Source organism: Chrysemys picta, chromosome 10, assembly GCF_011386835.1.
Source record: "Chrysemys picta bellii isolate R12L10 chromosome 10, ASM1138683v2, whole genome shotgun sequence".
In the NCBI taxonomy this organism is placed as follows: Eukaryota; Metazoa; Chordata; order Testudines; family Emydidae; genus Chrysemys; species Chrysemys picta.
The window spans coordinates 56,910,315-56,935,006 of record NC_088800.1 but is presented as its reverse complement, the minus strand read 5'-3'; the positions used below and the strand labels follow the sequence as shown (position 1 = coordinate 56,935,006).

At 44.6% G+C, this 24,692-nt stretch overlaps 1 protein-coding gene across 10 annotated transcripts in view; it reads right to left on the bottom strand.

The window, feature by feature from the left end:
* The window catches only part of RHBDF1 (rhomboid 5 homolog 1), a 97,133-nt gene that overhangs the window by 30,140 nt on the left and 42,301 nt on the right, over positions 1–24,692 (bottom strand). For 6 of the 10 annotated variants that reach the window (XR_010591158.1, XM_042861566.2, XM_005306138.5 and 3 more), the window contains 4 exons: positions 17,727–17,868; positions 10,671–10,801; positions 4,626–4,730; positions 607–820 (listed from right to left, as the gene is read on the bottom strand). Coding sequence is in view for 9 of the 10 variants with exons in the window: in XM_042861566.2 (XP_042717500.2) it covers positions 607–820; positions 4,626–4,730; positions 10,671–10,801; positions 17,727–17,846 (570 nt within the window). In the remaining variant the exon portion in view is untranslated. The remainder of the gene's footprint in view (positions 1–606; positions 821–4,625; positions 4,731–10,670; positions 10,802–17,726; positions 17,869–24,692) is intronic. The other 4 variants (XM_005306146.5, XM_005306147.5, XM_065559899.1 and 1 more) reach the window with 4 other exon arrangements.

Genomic DNA, 24,692 nt, shown 5'->3' with positions numbered 1-24,692 from the left:
TATTGCATGGCAATGGGGCTATTAGTATGAAACTGCAGTTAGGGAGGATAGGGTCTAATCTGGGTATCGGAAGTAAACTGACAGTTCTCCTCTCAAAACTGCTGGATACCCCATGTTGGAAGAGACTCTGACAACCAGATTTGACTAGGAAACTGGAATCTTGCTATGGAGAATGCTGAAAAACACCTTCCACGATTACTATAATTCCTGACTAGTGCTCATATACCATTCTCACTCAGTAATGATGCCAAAGGGACAAAGACATGGCTCTCAGAGTCCTGGGGAAACAGATTGCAGAGTATAAACCATAGAGGCCCAAGTGGAAGTGACAATACTGATTATGGGAAGAGTGTGCTAAAACGTGTATATGAGATTTAGGAAACCATCCTTTCACAGGAAACTCTTCCTTTCCTGTAAGATCTTCGTTTCCATGTTTGATCTCTATAGTGTCTTCTGTACACTGATCTGAAATGTTCAGGAAACACTGAACCCTAAAGCAGGCTTAGCATCCAGCAGTCGGAGAGGGGAGAAAAGAGCCTTTTTGGTATATTCTGAAAGCTAACAAGCTCCATGGAATGGCCCTGGCTACTCCTCCACTGGACTCACCTTCTGCATGCCAAGTTGACAAGGCCCGACGTAGAGAGGAGGAGGAGTCTCTGTGCTGGTGAGTGAGATGTTATCCTGGCTAGGCAGGTCCATTTCCCGGATGACCTGAGGTTTCAGCTTCCCATATCGCTGGCTGCAATGGCGAAGGCTTTTTCTCTGCCATTTCTGAGTGGCATCGCTATCCTTGCTTACGCCAAACCAATCTGCTGTGCCCCTGAAAGACACCAACACAGAAGCACAGGGAAGGTTTGGGTTCGCTTAAATCATGCAAATTAGAGATAGAAATCACACCTAGTCCATTCCCATGCAGGATTCTGCCCTACCATATATCTCACGGGCTCTTCACAGCTTGGTTTTAAATATGCAGTAAGACCAGGGCACAAAATTTTCATCAAAACATTATTACAACAAAAAATGCCTTTTCTACCAAAACAAACATTTCACACACAAAATTATTTTGGTCACATTTTTTTTTTAAAAGTTTTTCCAGTGGAGAAAAGAAAAGAAGGGGCAGCAGGAACCAGGGGACCCATTTGTTTTGTCATTTAGTTTGATTGGAAAAATATTTTAATGAAACAATTATTTTGTTTCTTTCAACATTTTCACAGAAAATACTTACCCATGTTGGACCAGGCCTAGTCCCAAGTGGTGGGGCCATGACCCTTTCACAGCCTCAGCCATCTCAGAGTCAGGAAGAGTTTCCTCATATTCAGTCTGAATTCATCTTTTCTTCTCCTGACTCCCCATTATTGCCCTTGTACTCTAAACAGTCCCTCTCCCTCCTTGTGGTTTCCACACTGGTACTTAGCTGAAGTTAGCATCAGCACCAGAGCGCCGCTATGCTCCCTGGGATCTCAAGTTTCCAACATATAACCTATGTCTGGGTTATAGGGGTACATGGCACTGAGCTGCCTGCTGCGGGAAGTTGAGAAAAGCTAGGAGCAGAAGGCAGTGGAGTGCAGCAATGCAGCCAAACAGGCCATCAGGATATTGCTAGGGCTCTGCTGGGAGCAGAACAGTTTGTATTGCGCTGCTGCTGCTTCATCACTGAAAGGCATCTACATTCAAAGACAAAATCCCAGAGGAAGCCAGAACATGTGAGGGATGAAATTAGGAGCATTACAAGCCACCCCAAATGCAGGAGGACAGTCATGCATTGTAGCATGCAGTGTAATTGTAGCCATGTCAGTCCCAGGACATTAGAGAGACAAGGTGGGTGAGGTACTTACTTACCTCACCACCTTGTCTCTCTAGTCATGCACTGTAAACAGTCCTAGAAATGTAAGATTTGCCACTGATCCACCATGCCTTTCCTCCAGCAGTGGCCAATACCAAAGAAGGCAAGCCACAAGAACCCATAACGCACCTAGACAAGTGTTCAATGCTATGAAGAAAAACTTCATCCTAACCCCACCCAAGTGCACACATGGAAGCATGAGATCATCTGATCCTTTGCATCAACTCCTTACTGGGAGCGAGGACATCCACTGATGCTGACACATTGAGGGAGGGGTTTTAGCATGTGCTCATGGTGGAGGCCAGGGGGTATGTTCTGGCACTGAGAGGAAAGCAGACTCAGTTACTGATAGTTCATCGGATTTATGCCTGGGCATCAAAGGGGAATATACCACTTTAGTATTAGCAGGAAGTAGGTTATGCCCTAGAATTAGAATTAGGCAGGGGCAAGATTCTGTTAATGGGGTTTGTGCCTGGGCAGTGAGAGAATAAACACTGTTTTTTGATTTATAACAAAAAGGTCCCTATCCAAACGGTCTGGATTATGTAAATACATATCCAATTCAAAGGCCTCAGACAGCCTCTCCTGTTAAACTCCAATTGTAACTCCATTCATCTCAGACTGGTCTCCTCTGTATATCCCTTCCCAGATACCCAAAACAGATGAGCCCTGCAGTTTGTCCCGAAGGTCAAAAGACTTTGACTATTTTGATCCAAGGAGGAGAGTGGGCCCTCATGGAGAATGCCCTCACCCTGCCAGCAGCCTCCTCTCTGTCATTCACAAGAGGGCTTTAGCTTAAGCAGCTTTGCAGATGGCAGCTCTGGCAGTGCAGCCCAGGAAAAGAGGTGGCTCCCATGCCATCTGGAGCTTTATAGGTTAAAACCAGCATTTTAGATTTTGCTTGGAAGTTAACCAGCAGCTAGTGTAGATTACAGAGCTCTGGTGTCATGTGCTCCGAGTGAGACACTCGATTCACCCAGCATGCAGCTGCCTTCTGCACCAGGTCCAAATGTAGCCCCCATTGCAACAGTCTAACCTTGCCCAGATGAAGTAAGCAAGGTCTGCATCCAAGAGAAGAGAGCCTGTCCTTCTGGACACATGCAGGTTGAACAAAGCCATCCTGGCCCAATGTCACTTGTTCATCCAACTAGACTCCAAATGGTGAACTCTAGTCAAGCACCAACATCTCCTCCTTGGCGAAGACATGGACAGTTTCCTCTAACAACAAACCCAGCGCTCCCCACTAGTCTTCACCAGCCTGTGGATCTCATCTGATTGGAGTGACCCACATTTCTCCTAACACCTCCAGCACCTCAGTAAGGTGATACAGGCCAAAAGTCAAGAGGAGAGAGGTGGCTTTGCACTCTGCTCAGGAGTCTATCCCCTCAGGATACTGTTCTGCTCCTACAGACACCGATAGATCAGCTCAGATCTGAACAATGTTCTCCATTTGCCCACAGTGGGAGGGACTAGAATCAGCACCCAAGCTGACAAAGCCTGAATTAACTGGGCTGTCCACAGCCCAGAATAAACCCACTGACTAAGATTGTACAGGTGCTACAGTGGAGGAAAGAAACTCCCCTTACCTCCTGCGTGGCCACAGTGTAAGGCTTCAAAACAATCTTTATGGCTCAGTTGACCAGATTTGTCTCAAGGCATCCGTAACCAGCACTCTACCCATCTTCCCAGTCACTTCATTTGTCACAGGACATATGTGAACCAGGGTAATCTCTGAGGGTGAAGCCTGCACCTAGGGGCCACTCCACTGAAGAAAGAGGGCAAAGCACTGTCCTAACTAACCATGGATGGAACAATGTACTGATGGAAACGGATCATGCCTCAGAGCCCTCTGAACACCTTCCACTTCCATTAGCCACCAGCAAGGCAGGCCCCTTGCCCTGACAGCAGAGGACAAAAGAAGACAATTGCTCTGATTGAAGTCAAAGCTGTGATGTTGGGATGGAAGGGGCAGCTATCCTGTTCTATTTGTAGCACTCATTATGGAATGCCAGGGTTATATTTATGTGCACCCTGGCCCTAAAGATGTGCCCTGTGCCTTTGCAGCTTTGGAGCTCTGCTGAAGAGGTTAAAGTGAACACAGTGGGGAAGTAAGGTGTGGCCACAGGAGGCGGTTGTTGTACGCCAGTGAGACTGAGCAGGCGTGGGGCTTGGGCAAACTGCATTTGTTTGGTTTCTTAGATAGTAACTTTAATAAAACCCCAGTTTTAAAATCCTTCCTGGTCTGGAAATGTAACATATCTCCCTTGCTACCGGAGCACCTTCCAGAGGCATATCAAGCAACGGTGACTAGCATCTGTGTCCTGTGGGTCATTCTCTTTCTCTCTTCCCCTCCCCAGGGGACTGTTTATCATTCTAAGGCATTGTGTACACACTACTCTGTTCCCGTTTGCACAGCAGGGTGAAGAAGTGCACCCTGCACTTGGAGCTCCGTGGGGCTCAGTCATGCCTCTGGGAATTGGTTCTAGCTGTGAAGGAGGCCAGGAGGCTAAGGGCTTGTTAGGGAGGGAAGGAGGCTAATGGCTCATTAGTCAATTCCATGCTAGGTATTTTCAGCTTCTGAAACATTTAGTAGGTGTGATCATTCTTTCTGTTAGGTGCGCACATGACACCCACCACAGCAGGCCCCTTTGTTTGGATCCTGCCCAGGCCCAGGGATCTATGCAGTAGGCAGCATGGCGCAGAGCTAGCATCCATGCACGGTTCAAAGCAGCCCTACCACACGCATGCATTGGCTGGGCTTCACACTCAATACCACGGGTACCTGAAGAGCGATCGGGGAACTGACTGCCTTTTTCTCAGGGGCCTCCTGCCCGCCCGGTGCCCATGAATAGGCAAGGTCTGAATCCTCTCAAACCGTACCCGTCTGCTGCAAAGAAAAGAGAGCTGAAGGGAGAGAGCTTGCAGTGCCGCCTGGGAGCGGCAGCAAGTGGGAGGTGCCTTTTCCCACTGCCATCGGGGGTGGGGTAAAGGGAGGGTATTGCATTGTCATTTATTCCTGTTCATAACATCTTCACCACAGTGACAGCTGAGACCAGGTGCACCCAAGGCCATATTCTGATGGACAGCACAACCTTGCGGAGAGAAGCTGGGGATTGCAGAAATAAGCCGCTGTGCTTGTAACTTGCAGCAGAGCCTGGGGCAAGAAACACCATGTTTCCACAGGTGTTAGGACACAGACTACCTTTCATGCACTTACACTCTTGACCTGATTTCCCCAAGACTCCTGCTGACACCAGAGAGGCCTGTGTCCCCCAGACTTCTGGAAGTGAAGCCACTTTCTATTTAAGTGCCTAAATATTAGGGCTGTCAAGCAATTTAAAAAATTAATCACGATTAATCGTGCGATTAATCACACTGTTAAACAATAATAGAATACCATTTATTTAAATATTTTTGGATCTTTTCTACATTTTCAAATATATTGATTTCAATTACACCACAGAATACAAAGTGTACAGTGCTCACTTTATATTTATTTTTTATTACAAATATTTGCTCTGTATAAAAACAAAAGAAATAGTATTTTTCAATTCACCTAATACAACTACTGTAGTGAAATCTCTTTATCATGAAAGTTGAAATTACAAATGTAGAATTATGTAAAAAAAAAAAACCTGCATTCAAAAGTAAAACAATGTAAAATTTTAGAGCCTGCAAGTCCACTCAGTCCTACTTCTTATTCAGCCAATTGTTCAGACAAACAAATTTGTTTACATTTGCAGGCGATAATGCTGCCCGCTTCTTGATTACAATGTCACCTGAAAGTAAAAACAAGCGTTCTCATGGCACTGTTGTAGCTGGCGTCACAAGATATTTATGTGCCAGATGCACTAAAGATTCATGTGTCCCTTCATGCTTCAGCTACCATTCTAGAGGACGTGCGTTCACGCTGATGACGAGTTCTGCTCGATAACAATCCAAAGCAGTGCACACTGACGCATGTTCATATTCATTATCTGAGTCAGATGCCACCAGCAGAAGGCTGATTTTCTTTTTTTTGTGGTTTGGGTTCTGTAATTTCTGCATTGGAGTATTGGTCTTTTAAGACTTCTGAAAGCATGTCCCACACCTCATCCCTCTCAGATTTTGGAAGGCACTTCAGATTCTTAAACCTTAGATCGACTGCTGTCTTTAGAAATCTCACATTGGTACCTTCTTTGCGTTTTGTCAAATCTGCAATGAAAGTGTTCTTAAAATGAACAACATGTACTAGGTTATCATCCGAGACTGCTATAACATGAAATATATGGCAGAATGCAGGTAAAACAGAGCAACGGACATCGAACTCCTTGGCAGAGAATTGTGTCACAAGTTTAATTAACACATTATTTTTTAACGAGCGTCATCAGCATGGAAGCATGTCCTCTGGAATGGTGGCCGAAGCATGGAGGGGCATACAAATGTTTAGCATATCTGACACGTAAATACCTTGCAATGCCAGCAACAAAAGTCCCAAGCAAATGCCTGTTCTCACTTTCTGGTGACATTGTAAATAGGAAGTTGGCAGCATTATCTCCCATAAAAGTAAACAAACTTGTTTGTCTTAGCGATTGGCTGAACAAGAAGTAAGACTGAGTGGACTTGTAGGCTCTGAAGTTTTACATTGTTTTGTTTTTGAGTGCAGTTATGTAACAAAAATTCTACATTTGTAAGTTGCACTTTCAGGACAAAGATTGCACTACAGTACTTATATGAAGTGAATTGAAAAATATTATTTCTTTTGTTAATCATTTTTACAGTGCAAATATTTGTAATAAAAAATTATATACACTTTGATTTCAATTACAACACAGAATATAATATAGATGAAAATGTAGAAAAACATCCAAAATATGTAATAAATTTCAATTGATTTTCTATTGTTTAACAGTGTGCTTAAAACTGCGATTAATCGGGATTAATTTTTTTTTCAATTAATCGCGTGAGTTAACTGTGATTAATCGGCAGCCTTACTAAATATGGATTGAGCTGCCCACCTTTAGGCACCAACACTTGGAAATGTTGTCTTTTACCTCTCCATGTGTTAGTTGCTTTCTCTATAAAATGAGGCTGCTGCTGACCAGCCCCCGTGAAAGCAAGGGCAGAGGCCAGGAAGCTGAATTAAACACTCCCAGCTTCCTCCTGGAAGTCTTGCTGTCAACTTAAACTCAACAAGGCCAAAACTGGGCTCCTGATCTTCCTTCCCTACCCCTTCATCTCAGCCATTGTCTACCCCTCCCTCCGGGGACCTTTGGCTCCTACCCATTCATCTCCCTACACTGGAATTTAGGCTATGGGAAAGAATCCTGCTGATTCTTCTTCTTCAGCATCACTAAGCTCTGCTCTTTTCTTTCTGCCCATACCACTAAAACCCTCAACCAGGCCCCCATCATCTCCTGCCTTGATATCTGCAGCCTCCCTGATACACACAATGCTGCTCAGTCCACACAACACAGCTGCTGAGATCATCTTTCTGGCCAGCTCATCACACGCCATCCCCTTGCATCTCTCGACTAGCTCTCCACCGTCTTTGTATCAAATGTACATTTCTAGTGTTGCCCTTCCTATTCATCTATCCTAGTCTTTTATTATGCCATTTCCCACCCTTGTCACTCACCCTCAGTGCCCCGTTTGCATCTCCTACAACTCCCTCCTGCCCACGGAATACCCTTCCAAGCTAGTCCACCAGGCCTTTCCCCACTCCTTAGGAATCTGGTGGACCACCTACAAGGAATGAGTCAAAGACACTTGCCAAAAGGCACATAAATAAAGAAAAGCAGTGCCCTTAGCAGACCCTCTCTGCTGTGTACAAGCCGGTGTGGAACAGCTACATTGTCTTACTGCAACATGTTAGATACCACCTTTTCAGAGCAGGAGAACATTTTCGAAAGTTTCTGTATGTGACATGAAGGCGAATGGGACTTCTGAGCCATTTACGCACCCAGGAATTGTGACTCCCCAGGTGCACTAGGAGGGGCCTTGTGCACTTCTCGGGGCTGTAAAATAACAGTGCACAAAACAAACAATGGAAACATTCACTACAGCAGAGACACAACGCCAGATCCAGGCTACCAAGCAGAGCCCACAGCTACCCCCAGCCTGAGAGAGTAAATGGACTTTCCAACATGCCCAGAAAGGCAGGACTCAAGTTCTGTCAGATCAACAGCCAAAGACCCAGCACCAAGCATGCCCTGCCCAGACCCAGGCCCAGAGAGTCAGATCTAGGGACTATTGGCATGAGCAGATCATCTGACCTCAGCGCCTCGATGGAGCATGAGCAGCTTCCCCACTATCCAGCCATTCTGCACCTGCTGTAGCTCCTTCACAGCCCCAGGAGCCCTCACCCCTCCGAACAGCAAAAGGGGGAAGATTCATCCCCACATGTGTCCTAATGCAGGGATAGAGGGGAGGCAGCCTGTGCCTCTCCCATTTAGGGGCTGCCCTAACTTGTGCCAGTTGCAATGGTCCCTATGGGTCATTACAAGGGTGTAGAATTGCTGGGGCTCAGGGCTGAGCCAGCCGAACCTCCTCCTATCCTCAACTGCCCCCTCACTTCTCTGGCCTATCCCCCGGAATGCACCCAGTGCTCAGAGCTCCTGCAAAGGTAGTGGTTCAGCTGTTGGGCCTGGCACACGGGCCCCTTCTCCATGGTGTATTCCCTATTTATTGAGCCGGGTGCTCATGCCTGCCCCATGGCCAGTCTAGCTGTCACAAAGGTCATAAAGCAGCAATGAATCTGGCCCAATGCCAGGTGTTCAGGACTGTGTGCTGTTCAGGAGGGCTGAGAAAGTGATTGTTGGCAGGAAAGGGGTAGGTAGGAGATTAGGGAATGAACAGGCTCTGGACCCCAGAGACATCCCCCATACTGATCAATGGACTTTCTGCCCTGTTAGACTTGACACTGCTGCCCTCTGGATGGCAGCACAGAGGGCATCAACCCTTCAAGCCCCAGTGGCCTCCCAGTCCTCCATGGGGCAGGCACCAAGGGTAGATGCAGAGAGAGGAGCTCATCATCAAGGGAGCTGTAGGCTCCTCTCCCATAAATGGGGAATGACCTCCTTAGAGCCAGCGGAACCGCATTGGCGGAGTATGTGAGATGGGAATCAAACCCATCACACCCAAGAGCCAGACGTACAAGCGTGTTCCCCAGGTCACATTTTCGGAACATGAGGACGGCGGGGACTATTTAAAATGATAATTAGGAAAAGAGTATAACTGAGTGGGGAACATGCAACTATGCATGTTGTTCATCCATGGGGCAAGTCTCACACTGCGTCTGTTTAGTGCCCAGCGCACTGGAACTCCAATTTTGTCTGGAGTGCTGGTAGCTTCTATAATATGATAAATATTAACCAGGCCAAAAGTCATTGGGGAGGGTTCAGTAAGGAGATAGCCACACCTGGGAGAAACTGGATCAGTATGTCTAATACAGACAGAAAAGTCACTTCTGCCTGTTAATGTGACCTGGGGCTTCAGAATCAGTTGGGGATGCAGATGCATGTTACCCCAATATACAGACATCACTAACAAGGCAGGGGTTGCTCTCAGTCCTGGAGGCAGACACCGTCCCACCATGTTCTCCAGAACCCCAAAAGTCCCAAGTGCATAAAGCTGGCAGCCAAGAAAGCAGATGCCATGGGAACAGCTGCAGAGCAGCTCTCTCTCCCCTGCTCTACGTCTGCAGAGCAGGATTCCCTCCTTCTCCAACAACTGCCTATTTTCAAAGGTTCTTTCCCCAAACACATCCAGGCACATGTACCTTCCTAAGAACCATCACGGCCAGGCTGCTGAACAGATGTCAGACACACAAGGCAGGTGAGGTAATATCTTCTATTGGACCAACTTCTGCTGGTGGGAGAGACAAGCTTTCGAGCAGACGTCAGGCAGACATCAACTGGTTCTGCCATTTGGAAAGGGGTGGTCAGACTACTTGCACAAGGCAAGAAGTGCATTGTTTGACATGCCATAAACACAAGCAGCCTGAGGAAATTTGCTCAAACTTTCCAGAGCTCTCCCCTCTGGGCAGAGCCCAAGCCGAGAACACATCAGCTCAGAAGGGAGTGTGTGAAACTAAGGGCCTAAAATGAAGAATGGCTTGCAGCCTTCCCTAGAAGGGCACTCCCAGCACTGCACAGAATTCTGTCCAAATTGTACATTTAGTACAATTCTGTCCAAACTAACTTTTGCCCATGGCCCCTCCCCTGCAGCTGGATCTCAGACAGGGAGGCCCTTCATTTCCATTGGTTCTGGCAAAACAACAGCTTGAGGTCATACTGGTTCAAGTGCAAATGGCCCTGAATAAGGGCGGTGCAGAGCTGCTGGCCCCAGGAGACCTCTGGGAAGGACTGGGCCTGGGGCACAGGGAGACAACAGAAGCTCTTTGGCTAGCACATACTGCTTCTCTGTGTGCAGCCCAAGAACCACGACCCTGCCCCCTTTGCAGTGATTTGAAGTATCTTCCCAAACACAGAGCACAATAATCTCCTGAAGGGCTTTGACCAAATCAGAGAGAACAGGCAGTTCTAACACTCAGGAAATATTCTGCGCTATGGTACAGTAAAAATCATGATAAGGTGCTTCTAATGCAAGGAGGAGAGTGTAATGCAACAACATGGGCATGATCTGATCTCCCAGCAGCAGTTTTAAATAAAACTCTCCTTAGTAGAGGAAACTGCTCCTTGGACTCCACCATCCAGAATCCTGAGCAGGAAATTGCTGCATCTCTTCAGAGAGTGCAAACAAGCCAGGAGGCTTGTCACCTGCAAATCCCAAGGCCTTCACCTTTCCCTCTTAAAACAGTCTGTGTGCACAATATGCCACGTCTTACCTTCTGATGGTTTGGGTGATGGAGGTCTGTCGTTGTAGCATGGGCCGCCGCACCTCGTTTGGCGGGGAGGGGATGCGGGTGTTCTCAGCAGGCATGCTGACACTTCTCAGGAAGGCCTGGCGTTTAAATGGCTGCAAAACAAGTGGGGAGCATTTCAGTGCCCCAGCATTCATGCTGCACGTTCATTCCCTAGCAAAACCCAACAGGGACATGAAACACAAAGAAGCCAACAGTATGGCAGCTTCCCTAGCCAAGAGCTGTTTGTACACTGTAGTGTAGGGCACTGTAGGGCACTTATAGCTCATGGGCTTTGCTACAGTTCTGAGTAGGTGAGAGAGATGTGTCACCTATGGTCAGGGCCTCTCTCCCTACACACCCCCAGGCTCATAGCGCTGCATTCTTAGAACTGGGCACTAGTCACATGAGCGAGGAGACGGACTTCGCCATCGTATCCAAAACACAAGACCTGGTAGTAATACAGGACTTTAAGTACCCTTCTGTTGGAAAAGTAATACAGCAAAACACAAAATCTCCAGTAAGTTCCTGGAGTGCACTGGGGACAACTTTTTGTTTCTGAAAGCAGAGGAAGTAACCAGGGGCATAGGAATTTTAGATTTCAATCTGACCAGCAGGGAGGAATTGGTAGCGAACCTGAAGGTAGAAGGTAATATAGGTGAAAGTGACCATGAAATGACTGATTTCATAACTCTAAGGAAAGGAAGGAGTGAGAGCAGCAGAACAAGGACAATGGACTTAAAAAAAAGCAGCCTTTACAAACTGAAAGAAGTGGTAGGTAAGGTCCCATGGGAAAAAAATCTAAGGGAAAAAGGAGTTCAGGAGAGTTGGCAGTTTCTCAAGGAGACAATATTAAAGGCACAACAGCAAATTATTCCAATGTGAAGGAAGATAGGAATAATAGTAAGAGGCCAATATGGCTCCATCAGAAGCATTTTAATTACCTGAAAATCAAAAAGAAACCCTATAAAAAGTATCAGGGGGTAGCCATGTTAGTCTGTATCCACAAAAACAACAAGGAGTCCGGTGGCACCTTAAAGACTAATAGATTTATTTGGACAAAAGCTTATGCCCAAATAAATCTGTTAGTTGTTAAGGTGTCACCGGACTCCTTGTTGTTCCTATAAAAAGTGGAAACATGGATGAATTGCTAAGAACAGCACAAGCAGGTAGGGACAAAATTAGAAAGACTAAGGCACAAAATGAGTTATGACTTGCAAGGGACATAAAAGACAATACGAAGAGGTTCTTTAAATATATTAGGAGCAAGAGAAAGACGAAGGAAAGGGTAGGTCCTCTACTTAGTGGGGAAGGAGAGCTAATAATGGCTGGCATGAAGAAGGCTGAGGTGTTTAATGCCCATTTTGTTTCAGTCTTCACTAAAAAAGTTATGATGACTGTAACGCTCCCTCATGGCCATGGGTATGTCTGCAGTGCCCCACCCATTTCCCTTTTTCAGGGCTCCTTGGACAAACCACACAGTCTTTCTCCTCCAATTATAGCCCTTCTTGGGGTCTGTTTTCTTTATTTACAAAGCTCCAAAAAAAGCAAACACAAAAAAGGAATTTTCCCACTCACTCACAGAGCCCCCCACAAATCTGTCCCAAGGCCTGGCTCTTACCTCAGAGCCTGGGGGGCAGAAATGGTTTCTTCACAGAGCCTATCATCAGTTTGCATCTACCCTACCCAAGCTGACTCCCTTGCAGCTTCTCAAGTGTCAGTCTCTCCCCCCAGAACTGCTTCAGCTCTCTCATAAGGAACAAGCTGCTTGGGGTTCCTTCCCTGCAACAGGTGTCTCTGACTGGCTCATTTAGCAAGCCTGCTCCAGGATTCAAGTCTTCTGCAGGCAGCTCCCTCGCTCCCTTTGCTCTCTCGCAGTGATCAGATACTCAACCCAATTAATATTAAAACAACAAGGGGGAAGGAACAAAAGCCAAAATAGGGAAAGAACAGGTTAAAGAATATTTAGACAAATTAGATGTATTCAAGTTAGCAGGACCTGATGTACTTCATCCTAGAGTACTCATGGAACTAGCTGAAGCTGTCTCAGATCTATTAGCAATTATCTTTGGCAAACTCATGGGAGGACAGGTCAGGTCCCAGGCAATTGGAGAAGATGATACATCGTAACTGTCTTACAAAGGGGAACAAAGAGGACTCAAGAAATTATAGACCAGCCTAAATTCAATCCCTAGAAAGACAGAGGAACAAATTATTAAACAATCAGTTTGTAAGTACCTAGAGCAGGGGTGGGCAAACTACGGCCCGCGGGCCGGATCCGGCCCCTCAGGGCTTTGGATCCGGCCCATGAGATTGCCCCCTGTGGCGCCGCAGGCCCGGTGCCGCTCTCAGAAGCAGGCGGGGGGGGAGAGGGCTCCGTGTGCGTTGCCCTTGACTCCAGGCACCGCCCCCCACAGCTCCCATTGGCCGGGAACGGGGAACCGTGGCCAATAGGAGCTTCGGGGGAGGTACCTGGAGGCACGGCAAGGGCAATGCATGCAAAGCCCTCCGCTCCCCCTCCCCCCGAGGCCGCAGCACTTCCTGGAGCGGCGCGGGGCCGGGGCCAGGGACACGGCAGGCAGGCAGGGAGCCTGCCCTGGACCCAGTGAGCACCCCAACCCCCTGCCCTGAGCTCCCTGCTGCACCCTGAACCCCTGTGCACCCCCAACCCCCTGCCCTGAGCCTCCTGCTGCACTCCGCAACCCAACCCCTGCCGAGCCCCCTCATACACTCCGCACCCCTCCTCTGCTCCAATCCCTTGCCCTGATCCCCTTCCTGCACAACAACAATCCCTCCCACACCCCGCACTCCCTGCCCTGGCCCTGCATACAATTTCCCCACCCAGATGTGGCCCTCGGCCCAAAAAGTTTGCCCACCCCTGACCTAGAGGATAACAGGGTTATGAAAGGAATAGTCAGTATGGATTTGTCATGAACAAATCATATCAAACCTTCTTTGAAAGGGTTAATAGCCTAGTAGATAGAGGAGAAGCATTATATATGATCTTTCTCGATTTTAGTAAGGCTTTTGACACTGTAAGGACATAAGAATGGTCACACTGGGTCAGACCAATGGTTCATCTCGCCCAGTATCTTGTCTTCCGACAGCAGCCAATGCCAGATGCTTCAGAGGGAATGAACAGAATGGGGCAATTATCAAGTGGATCCATCCTGTTGTTCAAATCCAGCTTCTGGCAGTCAGATAATTAGGGACATCGAGAGCACAGGGTTGCATCCCTGACCATCTTGGCTAATAGCAATAGTTGGACTATCCTCCATGAACTTCTCTAATTCCTTTTAAACCCAGTTATACTTTTGGCCTTCACAACATCCCCGGGCATTGAGTTCCACAGGTTGGCTCTCCGTTGTGTGAAGTACTTCCTTTGTTTGTCTTAAACCTTCTTCCTCTTCAATTTCATTGGGTGACCCCTAGTTCCCATGTTATGTGGGGTAAATAACACTTTCTTACTGACTTGCTCCACATCATTCATGATTTTATAGATCTCTATTATATCACCCCTTTGTCATCTCTTTTCTAAGATGAACAGTCCCAATCTTTTTAATCTCTACTCATATGGAAGCTGTTTCATACCCCTAATCATTTTTGTTACCCTCTTCGTACCTTTTCCAATTAAGATATTTCTTTTTTGAGATGGGGCAACCAGAACTACGGTCAGTGTAAAGGTGTGGGTTACCATGGATATCTATAGTGGCATTATTATATTTTCTGTCTTATTATCGATCCCTTTCGTAATAGTTGCTAACATCGTTAGCTTTTTTGATTGCTGTTGCATATTGAGCAGATGTTTTCAAAGAACTATCCGTGATGTCTCCAAGGTCATTTACTTGAGTGATAACAGCTAATTTAGTACGTATAGTTGGATTATGTTTTCCAATTAACATTACTTTGCATTAATCATTATTGAATTTCATCTGCCATTTTGTTGCCCAGTCACCCAATTTTTTGAGATCCATTTGCAACTCTTCACAGTCAGTTTTGGACTTAACTATCTTGAGTAATTTTGTATCATCTGCGAACTTTGCCACCTCATTGTTTACCCTCTTTCCCAGATCATTTATGAATATGTCCTTGGGGGAAACCACCAATTACCTCTCTCCATTGTGAAAACTGACCATTTATTTGTTTCCTATCTTTTAGCCCGTTACTGATCCAGGAGATGATCTTCCCTCTTATCCCATGACAGCTTACTTTGCTTAAAAGCCCTTGGTGTGGGACTCTGTCAAAGGCTTTCTGAAATTCCAAGTACACTATATCAACTGGTTCATCCTTGTCCACATGTTTGTTGACCCCCTCAAAGAATTTTAATAGATTGATGAGGCATGATTTTCCTTTACAAAAGCCATGTTGACTCTTCCTCAACTATCGTGTTCCTCTATGTGTCTGATAATTCTGTTATTTTCTATAGTTTCACCAATTTGCCTGGTACTGAAGTTAGACTTACCAGCCTGTAATTGCCAGGATCACCTCTAGACCCTTTTTTAAAAATCAACTTTGCATTAGATATCCTCTAGGCATCTAGTATAAAGGCTTATTTAAGCAATAGGTTACATACTACAGCTAGTAGTTCTGCAATTTCATACCTGAGTTTCCTTCAGAACTCTTGGGTGAATACTATCTGGTCCTAGCGACTTATTACTGTTTAATTTATTCCAAACCCTTCTCTATTGACACCTCAATCTGGGACAGTTTCTCAGATTTCTCACATAAGGAATCTCCCTCACAGCCTCTCCAGTGAAGACAGATGCAAAGAATTCATGTAGCTTCTCCGCAATGGCCTTATCTTCCTTGACTGCTCCTTTAGCACCTCAATCATCCAGTGGCCCCCTGACTGTTTAGCAGGCTTCCTGCTTCTGATGTACTTTAAAAAAAAATTGCTGTTAGTTTTTGTCTTTTGCTAGTTGCTCTTCAAATTCTTTTTCAGCCTGCCTAATTATATTTTTACATTTGACTTGCCAGAGTTTATGCTCCTTTCTAATTTCCTCATTAGGATTTGACTTCCAATTTTTAAAGGATGCCTTTTTACCTCTAACCACCTCTTTAACTCTGTTGTTTAGCCCTGGGGGGCATTTTTTGGTCCTCTTACTGTTTTGTTCTTGTTGTTTTTATTTGGTGTATATATTTAGTTTGAGACTCTATTATGGTATTTTTAAATATTTTCCATGCAGCTTGCAAGCATTTCACCCGTGACTGTTCCTTTTATTTTTTTCTAAAACTAGCCTCTTAATTTTTGTGTAGTTGCCCTTTTTGAAGTTAAATGCGACCGTGGAGGGTTTCAATGGTATTTCCCCCCTACAAGCACATTACATTTAGTTACATTATATTCACTATTACCGAGCAGTTCAGCTATTTTCAACTCTTGGACCAGATCCTGTGCACTTTAGGACTCTGTGACTTAGGACTAAATCAAAAATTGCCTCTCCCCTTGTGCATTCCTGGACTAGCTGCTTCAAGAAGCAATCATTAAAGGTGTCTAGAAATTTTATCTCTACATGAGGTGACATGTACCCAGTCAATATGGGAATAGTTGAAATCCCTCATTATTATTGGGTTTTCTGTTTTTATAGCCTCTCTGATCTCCCTGAACATTTCACAATCACTGTCACCATTCTGGTCAGGTGGTCGATAGAACATTCCCTACTTCTATACTCTTATTATTCAAGCATGGAGATTAGTCCCACATGACTTTCTCTCGAGCAAACCACGAAATACATTCTAGATTAAATTACTATAAAGTGGGGGCACAACTGGTTGAAAGACTGTACACAAAGCGTAGTTATCAATGGATCACTGTCAAACCAAAAAGTCATATCTAGTGGGGTGCCGGAAAAGTCAGTCCTGGGTCTGGTACTATTCAATGTTTTCATTAATGACCTGTGTAAGAGAGTGGAGAGTATGCTTATGAAATTTGCAGATGACGCCAAATTGGGAGGGGTTGCAAGCACTTTGAAAAACAGAATTAGAATTCAAAATGACCTTGACAAATTGGAGAATTGGTCTGAATTCAACAAGATGAAATTCAATAAAGATAAGCCAAGTATTTTGCACTCAGGAAGAAAACAATCAAATGCACAAACAGAAAATAGGGAATAACTAGTTAGGTGGTAATACTGCTGAAAAGGGTCTGGGGTGATAGTGGATCACAATTTGAATATGAGCCAACAATGTGATGCAATTAAATAATGACTAAATACCATTCTGGCAATGGTGTAGTTCTACTCGGAAAGGGAGAAATTTCCAGTGGGTTGGGTGAATGTCGACGTGGACATGGACAGCCTTCATATCAAGAGCTGCGAACCAGGCTCCGTGGGGAATGGAGGGAATAATAGATGCCAGCATCACCATATAGAACTTATGTATTTAATTCTTAACTACCCTTTATCAATAGTTATTGTACAGGCTATTCCTACCTTACTTCCTGTACTAAACATCTTCTCACTATTTTTGTTGTTGTTGAAGACAAGATTAAAAAGAAGAATTCACTATCAGCTATTTATGAATTGTTAATTTCATCCCATCCTCACTTATTAATGGAGCTACTTTCTTCCGAGTTCCTCTCTGCCCTTGATATATATGTAACCATCCCATTCCCATTTCTTCATTCTCCCTGGCACTTAGTCCATTGTGTGGCTCTTAGGATCCATTGGGTTCTTGCTGATTTCCCATGCTCCTGGCATTCTGACATGTTAACACTCCACTTACTCTTCATCTTTTCTTTCAGGACAACCCATCTTCTGCTTCCCTTTGTCTGTTGGAAGGTACAATTCAGATCACCCGACTTAAATGAAGCTCTCGTTTCCATCCTTACCCCTGTAACTTAATAACCATTTAATATGCCCTACCTGTTTTGTATCTAGGAGGCCATTGTCCCTAGACCATATAATGCGAACAGGCTCCCATCACAGTAGAGTCCAAAGCTCTAAGCATCCAAATCCCTTCCCATTGTGTGTACAGACTACACTGAACTCACATATTCATTCCTTATGCCCCTTCCCGATCTTTGTATGTTACTCATACCAGTACCTGCACAAAGGTGGGTTCCTCAGGCATTGCCACAGAGACTGGCACTGGTATGTCGAGTTTGAGCCATGGTGGCTTCTTCCGCTGTAAACTGCTTGTGCTGTCACGCCGCACTTCAGACATCTTCCTGTCTCAGTCCTCAGGCCTGAGGGAAAGAGAAGAGATCATTGAGTTTGGAAGGAGTCCATGCCGTTCATTGGTCATGCAGATCTCGCCTTTTATCATGCATGCTAAGTGGCTGTGAACAGCTAGCGATTCACTCAAATTCTGTCCCTAGTTAGCTGATTTGCTGAGTACTTTCTGTGACTAATCTGCTGCTGGCCAGCTCTGATTAGACACCCAGATCATCACATGGCATGTTTCTGTTCTCCAATCGGAGGCAGGGAACACCTAGAATTAGGTTTCCAGAGTGAACGCTAAGTTGTGGTTTTAAAATTCACTTTCCATTAACACTGTCTGAGTTTTGCTTAATAGCCATTGTTTCCTCAAGGACTGGGGGTGGAATACCATTTATTTGGACCTGGGTCTAATCCAACCAATGGACCCTCCCAACAAATCAAAGCCATCAACCTCACTCTGAAAACTCCTTGTGATTCATGTCCTTTCCCTAGCCAAGCCTGAGCCAAGAACTGTATTTCTGACTTTGGCAAACACTAATTAACTATTATTGTCTTAAAATTATATTTTATTTAACTGTTTATAAAAAAACCAACCACATACTGACCCCAGGAAAGATGACCCCAGTGTGCAAACTATAGAAGCTCATCAAATCCAGGTTAAATCCAGGACAGAGTGATAGTCATATGGGAATAGTATAGAAATAGCATTAAATAAAAATCACTGTGGTTAATTAAATGTTTTAACAACAAAGTGACAAATTACTAGATGTTATGCCCTTTTCCCCTGTCCTTTGCCTTTTTGAGTTGAGCTCTTCCTGGCAGGGATTGTGTTTGGAAAGTGCCTGGCACACTGTGTGTGCAATAGAAACAGAAGCAAATCATCATCCTCATCAATTATTTCTATATACAAATTTATAAATATACCAAGCCCTTTATACAAATTTGTTTTCTGTCTCAGCATCCTCAGTGCGGTAGGCTGTGGAGAATGCAGAAATGCAATGTTTCTATAAATACAAGCTAGCAATTATTGTATTGTGTACTGTGGCCAGTTCTGGGCACCACATTTCAGGAAAGATGTGGACAAATTGAAGAAAGTCCAGAGAAGAGCAACAAAAATGATTAAAGGTCTAAAAAACATGACCGATGAGGGAAGATTGAAAAAACTGGGTTTGTTTGGTCTGGAGAAGAGAAGACTGAGGGGGAATATAACAGTTTTCAAGAACATAAAAGGTTGTTACAAGGAGGAGGGAGAAAAATATGAATGTGACAACAGGCCCAATTCTCCTTGCACTTACCTGGGTTAGAATCATAGAAATATAGGACAGGAAGGGATCTCGATAGATCATCTAGTCCAGTTCCTGCATTTCTAGACCCTGCATATCTAGACCATCTCCGACAGGTGTTTGTCTAACCTGTTCTTTAAAAACCTCCAATGAAAGATGAAGATTCCACAACCTTCCTAGATAATCTATTCCAGTGTTTCACCACCCTTACAGTTGGGAAGTTTTTCCTAATGTCTATCCTAAACCTCCCTTGCTGCAATTTAAGCCCATTGCTTCTTGTTTTGTCCTCAGGGATTAAAGAGAACAATTTATCACCCTCCTCTTTATAACAACCTTTTACATACTTGAAGACTTATGTCCCACCTCGGTCTTCTCTTCTCCAGGCTAAACAAACCCAATTTTTACAATCTTTCCTTGTTGGTCATGTTTTCTAAACCTTTAATCATTTTTATTGCTCTGCTCTGGACTTTCTCCAATTTGTCCACATCTTTCCTGAAGTGTGGAGCCCAGGAATGGATACTATACTCCAGTTGAAGCCTTATCAATGCTGAGTACAGTGGAAGAAATTACTTCTTGTTTATAACACTCCTGATACGTCCCATAATGATGTTCACTTGGGGGGGGGGGCAACAGAATTACATTGTTGACTCATATTTAGTTTGTGATCCACTATAACCCCCAGATCTCTTTCTAAAGTACTCCTTCCTCAGGAATCATTTCCCATTTTGTATTTATGCAATTGATTATTCCTCATGTTGAAATCAGAGGACTTGGTACCCCTCCCAGCTTGGTATCATCCACAAACTCTATAAGTGTACTCTCTATGCCATTATCCAAATCATTTATGAAGATATGGAATAGTACTGGACACAGGACAGATCCTTGCAGGCCCCTTCCAGCTCAACTGTGAGCCACTGGTAATTACTCTCTGAATATGGTTTTCCAGCCAGTTCTGCACCCACCTCATAGTAGGCTCATCAAGGCTATATTTCTCTAGTTTGTTTATGAGAAGATAATATTAGACCGCATTAAAAGCCTTACTGAAGTCAAAATATATGATATCTACTGCTTCCCCCCGTCCATGAGGCTTGTTACCTTGTCAAAGAAAGATATTTGTTTGGTTTAACATAATTTATTCTTGACAAATTCATGCTGACATTTATTTTCTTCTGGGTGCTTACAAATAGAATGTTTGATCATTTGTTCCATTATCTTTCTGGGTATTGAAGTGAAGACGACTGGTCTATAATTTCCTGGATTGTCCTTATTCCCCTTTTTATAGATAGGTACTATATTTGCCCTTTTCCAGTCCTCTGGTATCTCTTCAGTCCTCCATGAGTTCTCAAAGATAATCGCTGATGGTTCAGAGATCTCTTCAGCCAGTTCCTTATGTATTCTAACGTGTAATTCATTAGGCCCTGCTGACTTGAAGACATCTAATTTGTCTAAGTAGGGTTCTCTACTAATATCTCCATGGGCCCTACCTACCACAGCAAGGGTGAGGAAGAGGTGGAGCCCTGGCCCATCCTCTCCACACAGTGGATGTGGAGGGGACTGTATGTTGAACGAATACCTTCAAACCACAATGTGTCCCTTTTGCAAGAATCTAAGACACAGACACAAATCTGGAGAGAGGTCTCCTGTCAGATTACTAAGAGTTCATTAATTTTACAAAATATAGTGCAGTAAATTCATTGGAAAATGACACCTTATCAAGGGATTAAAATTGAACCACCACTGCCAAGTACTGGGTATTATACTGCATTTCTGTAGTTTGCTTGTGGGCTGTTCTGAGAAACGGTGCCATATAACTGTATAAATGGTTACAGTTATATGAAGTGTGAAGGGAGAAATGGGTCACCATGAGCTGATGGATAGCAGCTTGGATTCGGTAGTGAGCCCAAGATGAACAGGAGAAAGACAGACATTGGGTGTCTTGCTTTGTGCTGGCTTCCAGCCCAGGCTTCTGGACCCTTGTGGAGCTGATATTATGGAACTGGACATGGATGAGCAGACTAGATCCAGTTTGGCCTGGTTGAGAGGATTGGGTTTCAGTAAAGTCTCAGGCCCCCAAAAAGCCAGGGAATTTATAACTGAGCCCATGGAGTTGGCCATGCCCTTCGTACACACTTTGGGGTTTGGCTAATTTTATTTTATTGTGTTAAGAAACATCTATCTTGTTTACTGAATAAAAAAGACTCATGTTTCCTATTTCCAGGCCTCCCCTGTGCTCACAAGTGGTGAAAAAACACCTGTAAGAGGGTCCCGATGGTTAGATTATAAATTTCTAAAATCTGGGCGTGAACAAGGTGTCAGGTGGGACTTGAACTGACCATTTTATTTATTTTAAAAGGGACCCTTGATGTCCTATTGAACCTGGCTCTTGTTACTCCCGTTGCTGCCTAGCAGAAGGGTTACATTGGCAGAGTTTATATGAGCCATTTGTCCATCTCCAGCCTTCTCATGAAAATCTGGCAGGTGGCAAAAGACAGTAGCAGGGACAGCAACATATAGGAGGGAAATCACTTAAGCATCACTTAAGGACAAAGAACCTCATCCAGTAAACTCTGCATCACAACTTCTGACTTTTAGACTGATATCCAGCCTTGATTTAAAGACTTCAAGGTGATGGAGAATCCACCATGTCCCTAAGTAAGTTGTCCCAGTGATTAAATACCCTCACTGTAAAAAATACTTTATCTCCAGTTTGAATTTTTTTAGCTTCAGCTTCCAACCTTTGTGTCTTGTTTTGCCTTTATCTCCAAGATTAAAGAGCCCTCTACTATCAGAAATGTCTTCCCCATGTAGACCATGACCACATCACCTCTTAACCTTCTCTTGGATAAACTAAGTACATTGAAAAAAGAACAGAAGTACTTGTGGCACCTTGGAGACTAACACATTTATTTGAGCATAAGCTTTCGTGGGCTACAGCCCACTTCATCGGATGCCTGCAGTGGAAAATACAGTAGGAAGATATATATATACACACAGAAAACATGAAATAATTGGTGTTACCATACACACTATAACAAGAGTGATCAGTTAAGGTGAGCTATTATCAGCAGGAGAGAAAAAATACTGTTTGTAGTGGTAATGAAAATGGCCCATTTCCAGCAGTTGACAAGTTGTTAGTCTCTAAGGTGCCACAAGTACTCCTGTTCTTTTTGCGGCTACAGACTAACACGGCTGCTACTTTAAGTACATTGAGCTTCTTTAGTCTCTCACTGAGGCAGGTTTTCCAGACCTCCAGCCATTCTGGTAGCTCTTTTCTGAACCCTTTCCAATCGGTCAACATACTTTTCAATTGCAGACAGCAGAAATAGACACAGTGGTTAGTAATGGCCTCACTAATGCCATATAAAGAAATGATGCCACGTCCTTACTTCCACTCAGTGTTCTCCTGCTGCTACATGCTGATGTGGTCTGTTAGGCATTAAAAAGCTACAGATTCCTCTAGCTCCAGGAATAGAGACCATCTTGCACCAGCAATCGTATCAGTCAACTAGTATGTACAATAACCTCCAGAATGATGGCAGCCACTTGCACTGCTTCACATACCCAAGGGCACCATAAAGGAATGTGGGTGTTAGTTCTCACGCACACCCTTACTGCTGTCCTTGGTATCAGAGCTGTACTAATTCCAAGCCAGGACAAACCAGCAGGGAGGCTGGAGATTAATACTGATCCCCAGGGTACAACAGAGCTAAACAAGGGCATCAGAGCATTAGTCAGAATAAGAGATGGGAAAACAGACAGCCCTCTGCATTTTATCCTAACATGCAATATGCTGACAAATTCCCCATCGTTGACTAAGACTGGGAACAAGGCAGGTTTCTCAAGCTATGGAATCTGAAAACATACTCTCAGTGCAGTTCAGAAGTGAATAATATTTGTCAAATGAGCCTGATAAGAGGCCAAAGTTCCCTGAAACATTCTTATCATACAGCCACTGCAATGTGTGGAGATGTCAGCCTGGTGGCCGGCTAAAAGGTCTTAACACAACTAGCCTCACATGTACCAAATACAACACAAGTGTTTATGGAAGAGCTTACATCACATGCCTCAGAAGCTAAATTGATAGCCCCTCAAGCAACTCCCTGCTCTCAGCTGCATTTTCACTAAATGCTTGGAAAGAATTCCAACCAAATGTCATCTGGAAACCTTCTTGTCTGTTGTGTATGGAGCCTGTCGTTGGCTCCAGCAAAGCCTACAGGGCCAGTGGGGTTTGACTTAACAGCATAAGTGCGTAAGATACTAGGAACTGATCAAAACCAGCACATGGCCCAAACAAGTCCTCAGGTCAAGCTGGGAATGCAGATGAATGAATCATCCCATATCACATAAGAGTTTACACAACAATTCTACAGTCTGGGCTGTGCTTAGTCATATGGGCAAAGTCCGGTCCACACCCAAAAGGCTACTCTACTGGGAGGTGTAGCATGGTTTTGCTGGCACCTTCATATATTTTTCTCCCAACACTAACTGTACATGAGTCATTATCTGCTGCAAGCATGGCAGCTACATTACTACTTTGGAGGCATCTGAAATTTGTTTTCTCCTGAATTGCTGCAAGTAAAAACACTGGGTAACTGCTGAGGCTAGCTCTGTGACCAAACGGTCACATTTACTTTATATTGACTCATGGAAGAGACCGCTCCGGGTTCCCAAATGCCAGACAGAGGGGGGGGGGGGTGCGCACGCGCACACACACTCACAAGCACATTTGTTCCCACCCAAAGCCAGAGGGAGCAGAGTGTGTGTGAGCATAGGCAGGTCGGTGTTGGAGCAGCTCTTGGCTTTAGAATTAAAGAGGGGTCACCTGACGCTCAATGGAGAGAAACTCAGACAAGTACATACAATGGCCCCAGTAGGGCAGCAGAACAAATCCTCCTGCAGGCTGCTGTGCAGACCTGAGGTGCAGACATTTACATAACAAGCTGTCGGGCAGGGCAGAACAACCTGCGAAGCAGGGTCTCCAGGTACTCGGGAAGGCATTGTTCAGAACAATCCTGTTTGAGGGGTTGACCACACACAAAGTTGCCCAGTTTGCACAACCTTGTGTGAACAGTCTTAAACTGGATTAGAAATGGCTATAACTGATTAAGTGAAGTTGATGACGAGCTGAAGGTAAATAAATCACTATAAGCTATTTCTAAACTGATTTAGAAGTACTCACACAGGGCTTTTCTCTTGCTTAACAAACACGGCAAGTTTGTTAAGGCCTGAGTTTGTCATTCAGGGCGAATGCTCACTAATGGGGAAATAAGTGCCCCCAAATGCCTTCCAAACACTCAAAGGCAACCACTTTTAAACTGTACTGAGCTGGGCTGGTGACCTGCAAGTGAAAGGCTCAGGCTACATTAGCAATGTCTTCAGGCATCCAATCCCCACGGTAAGTAATAAAATGTTACAGAAATATTTATGGATTTGGAAAGAAGCTAGGTGATGTATTAATATGTTACAGTGATAATGGAATATCTTCTGTTCCAACAGTAAGTAGGGACGACGTCAAACAGCATCTAAAGAATGCATCCGAAGAACTGGGCTGTAGTCCACGAAAGCTT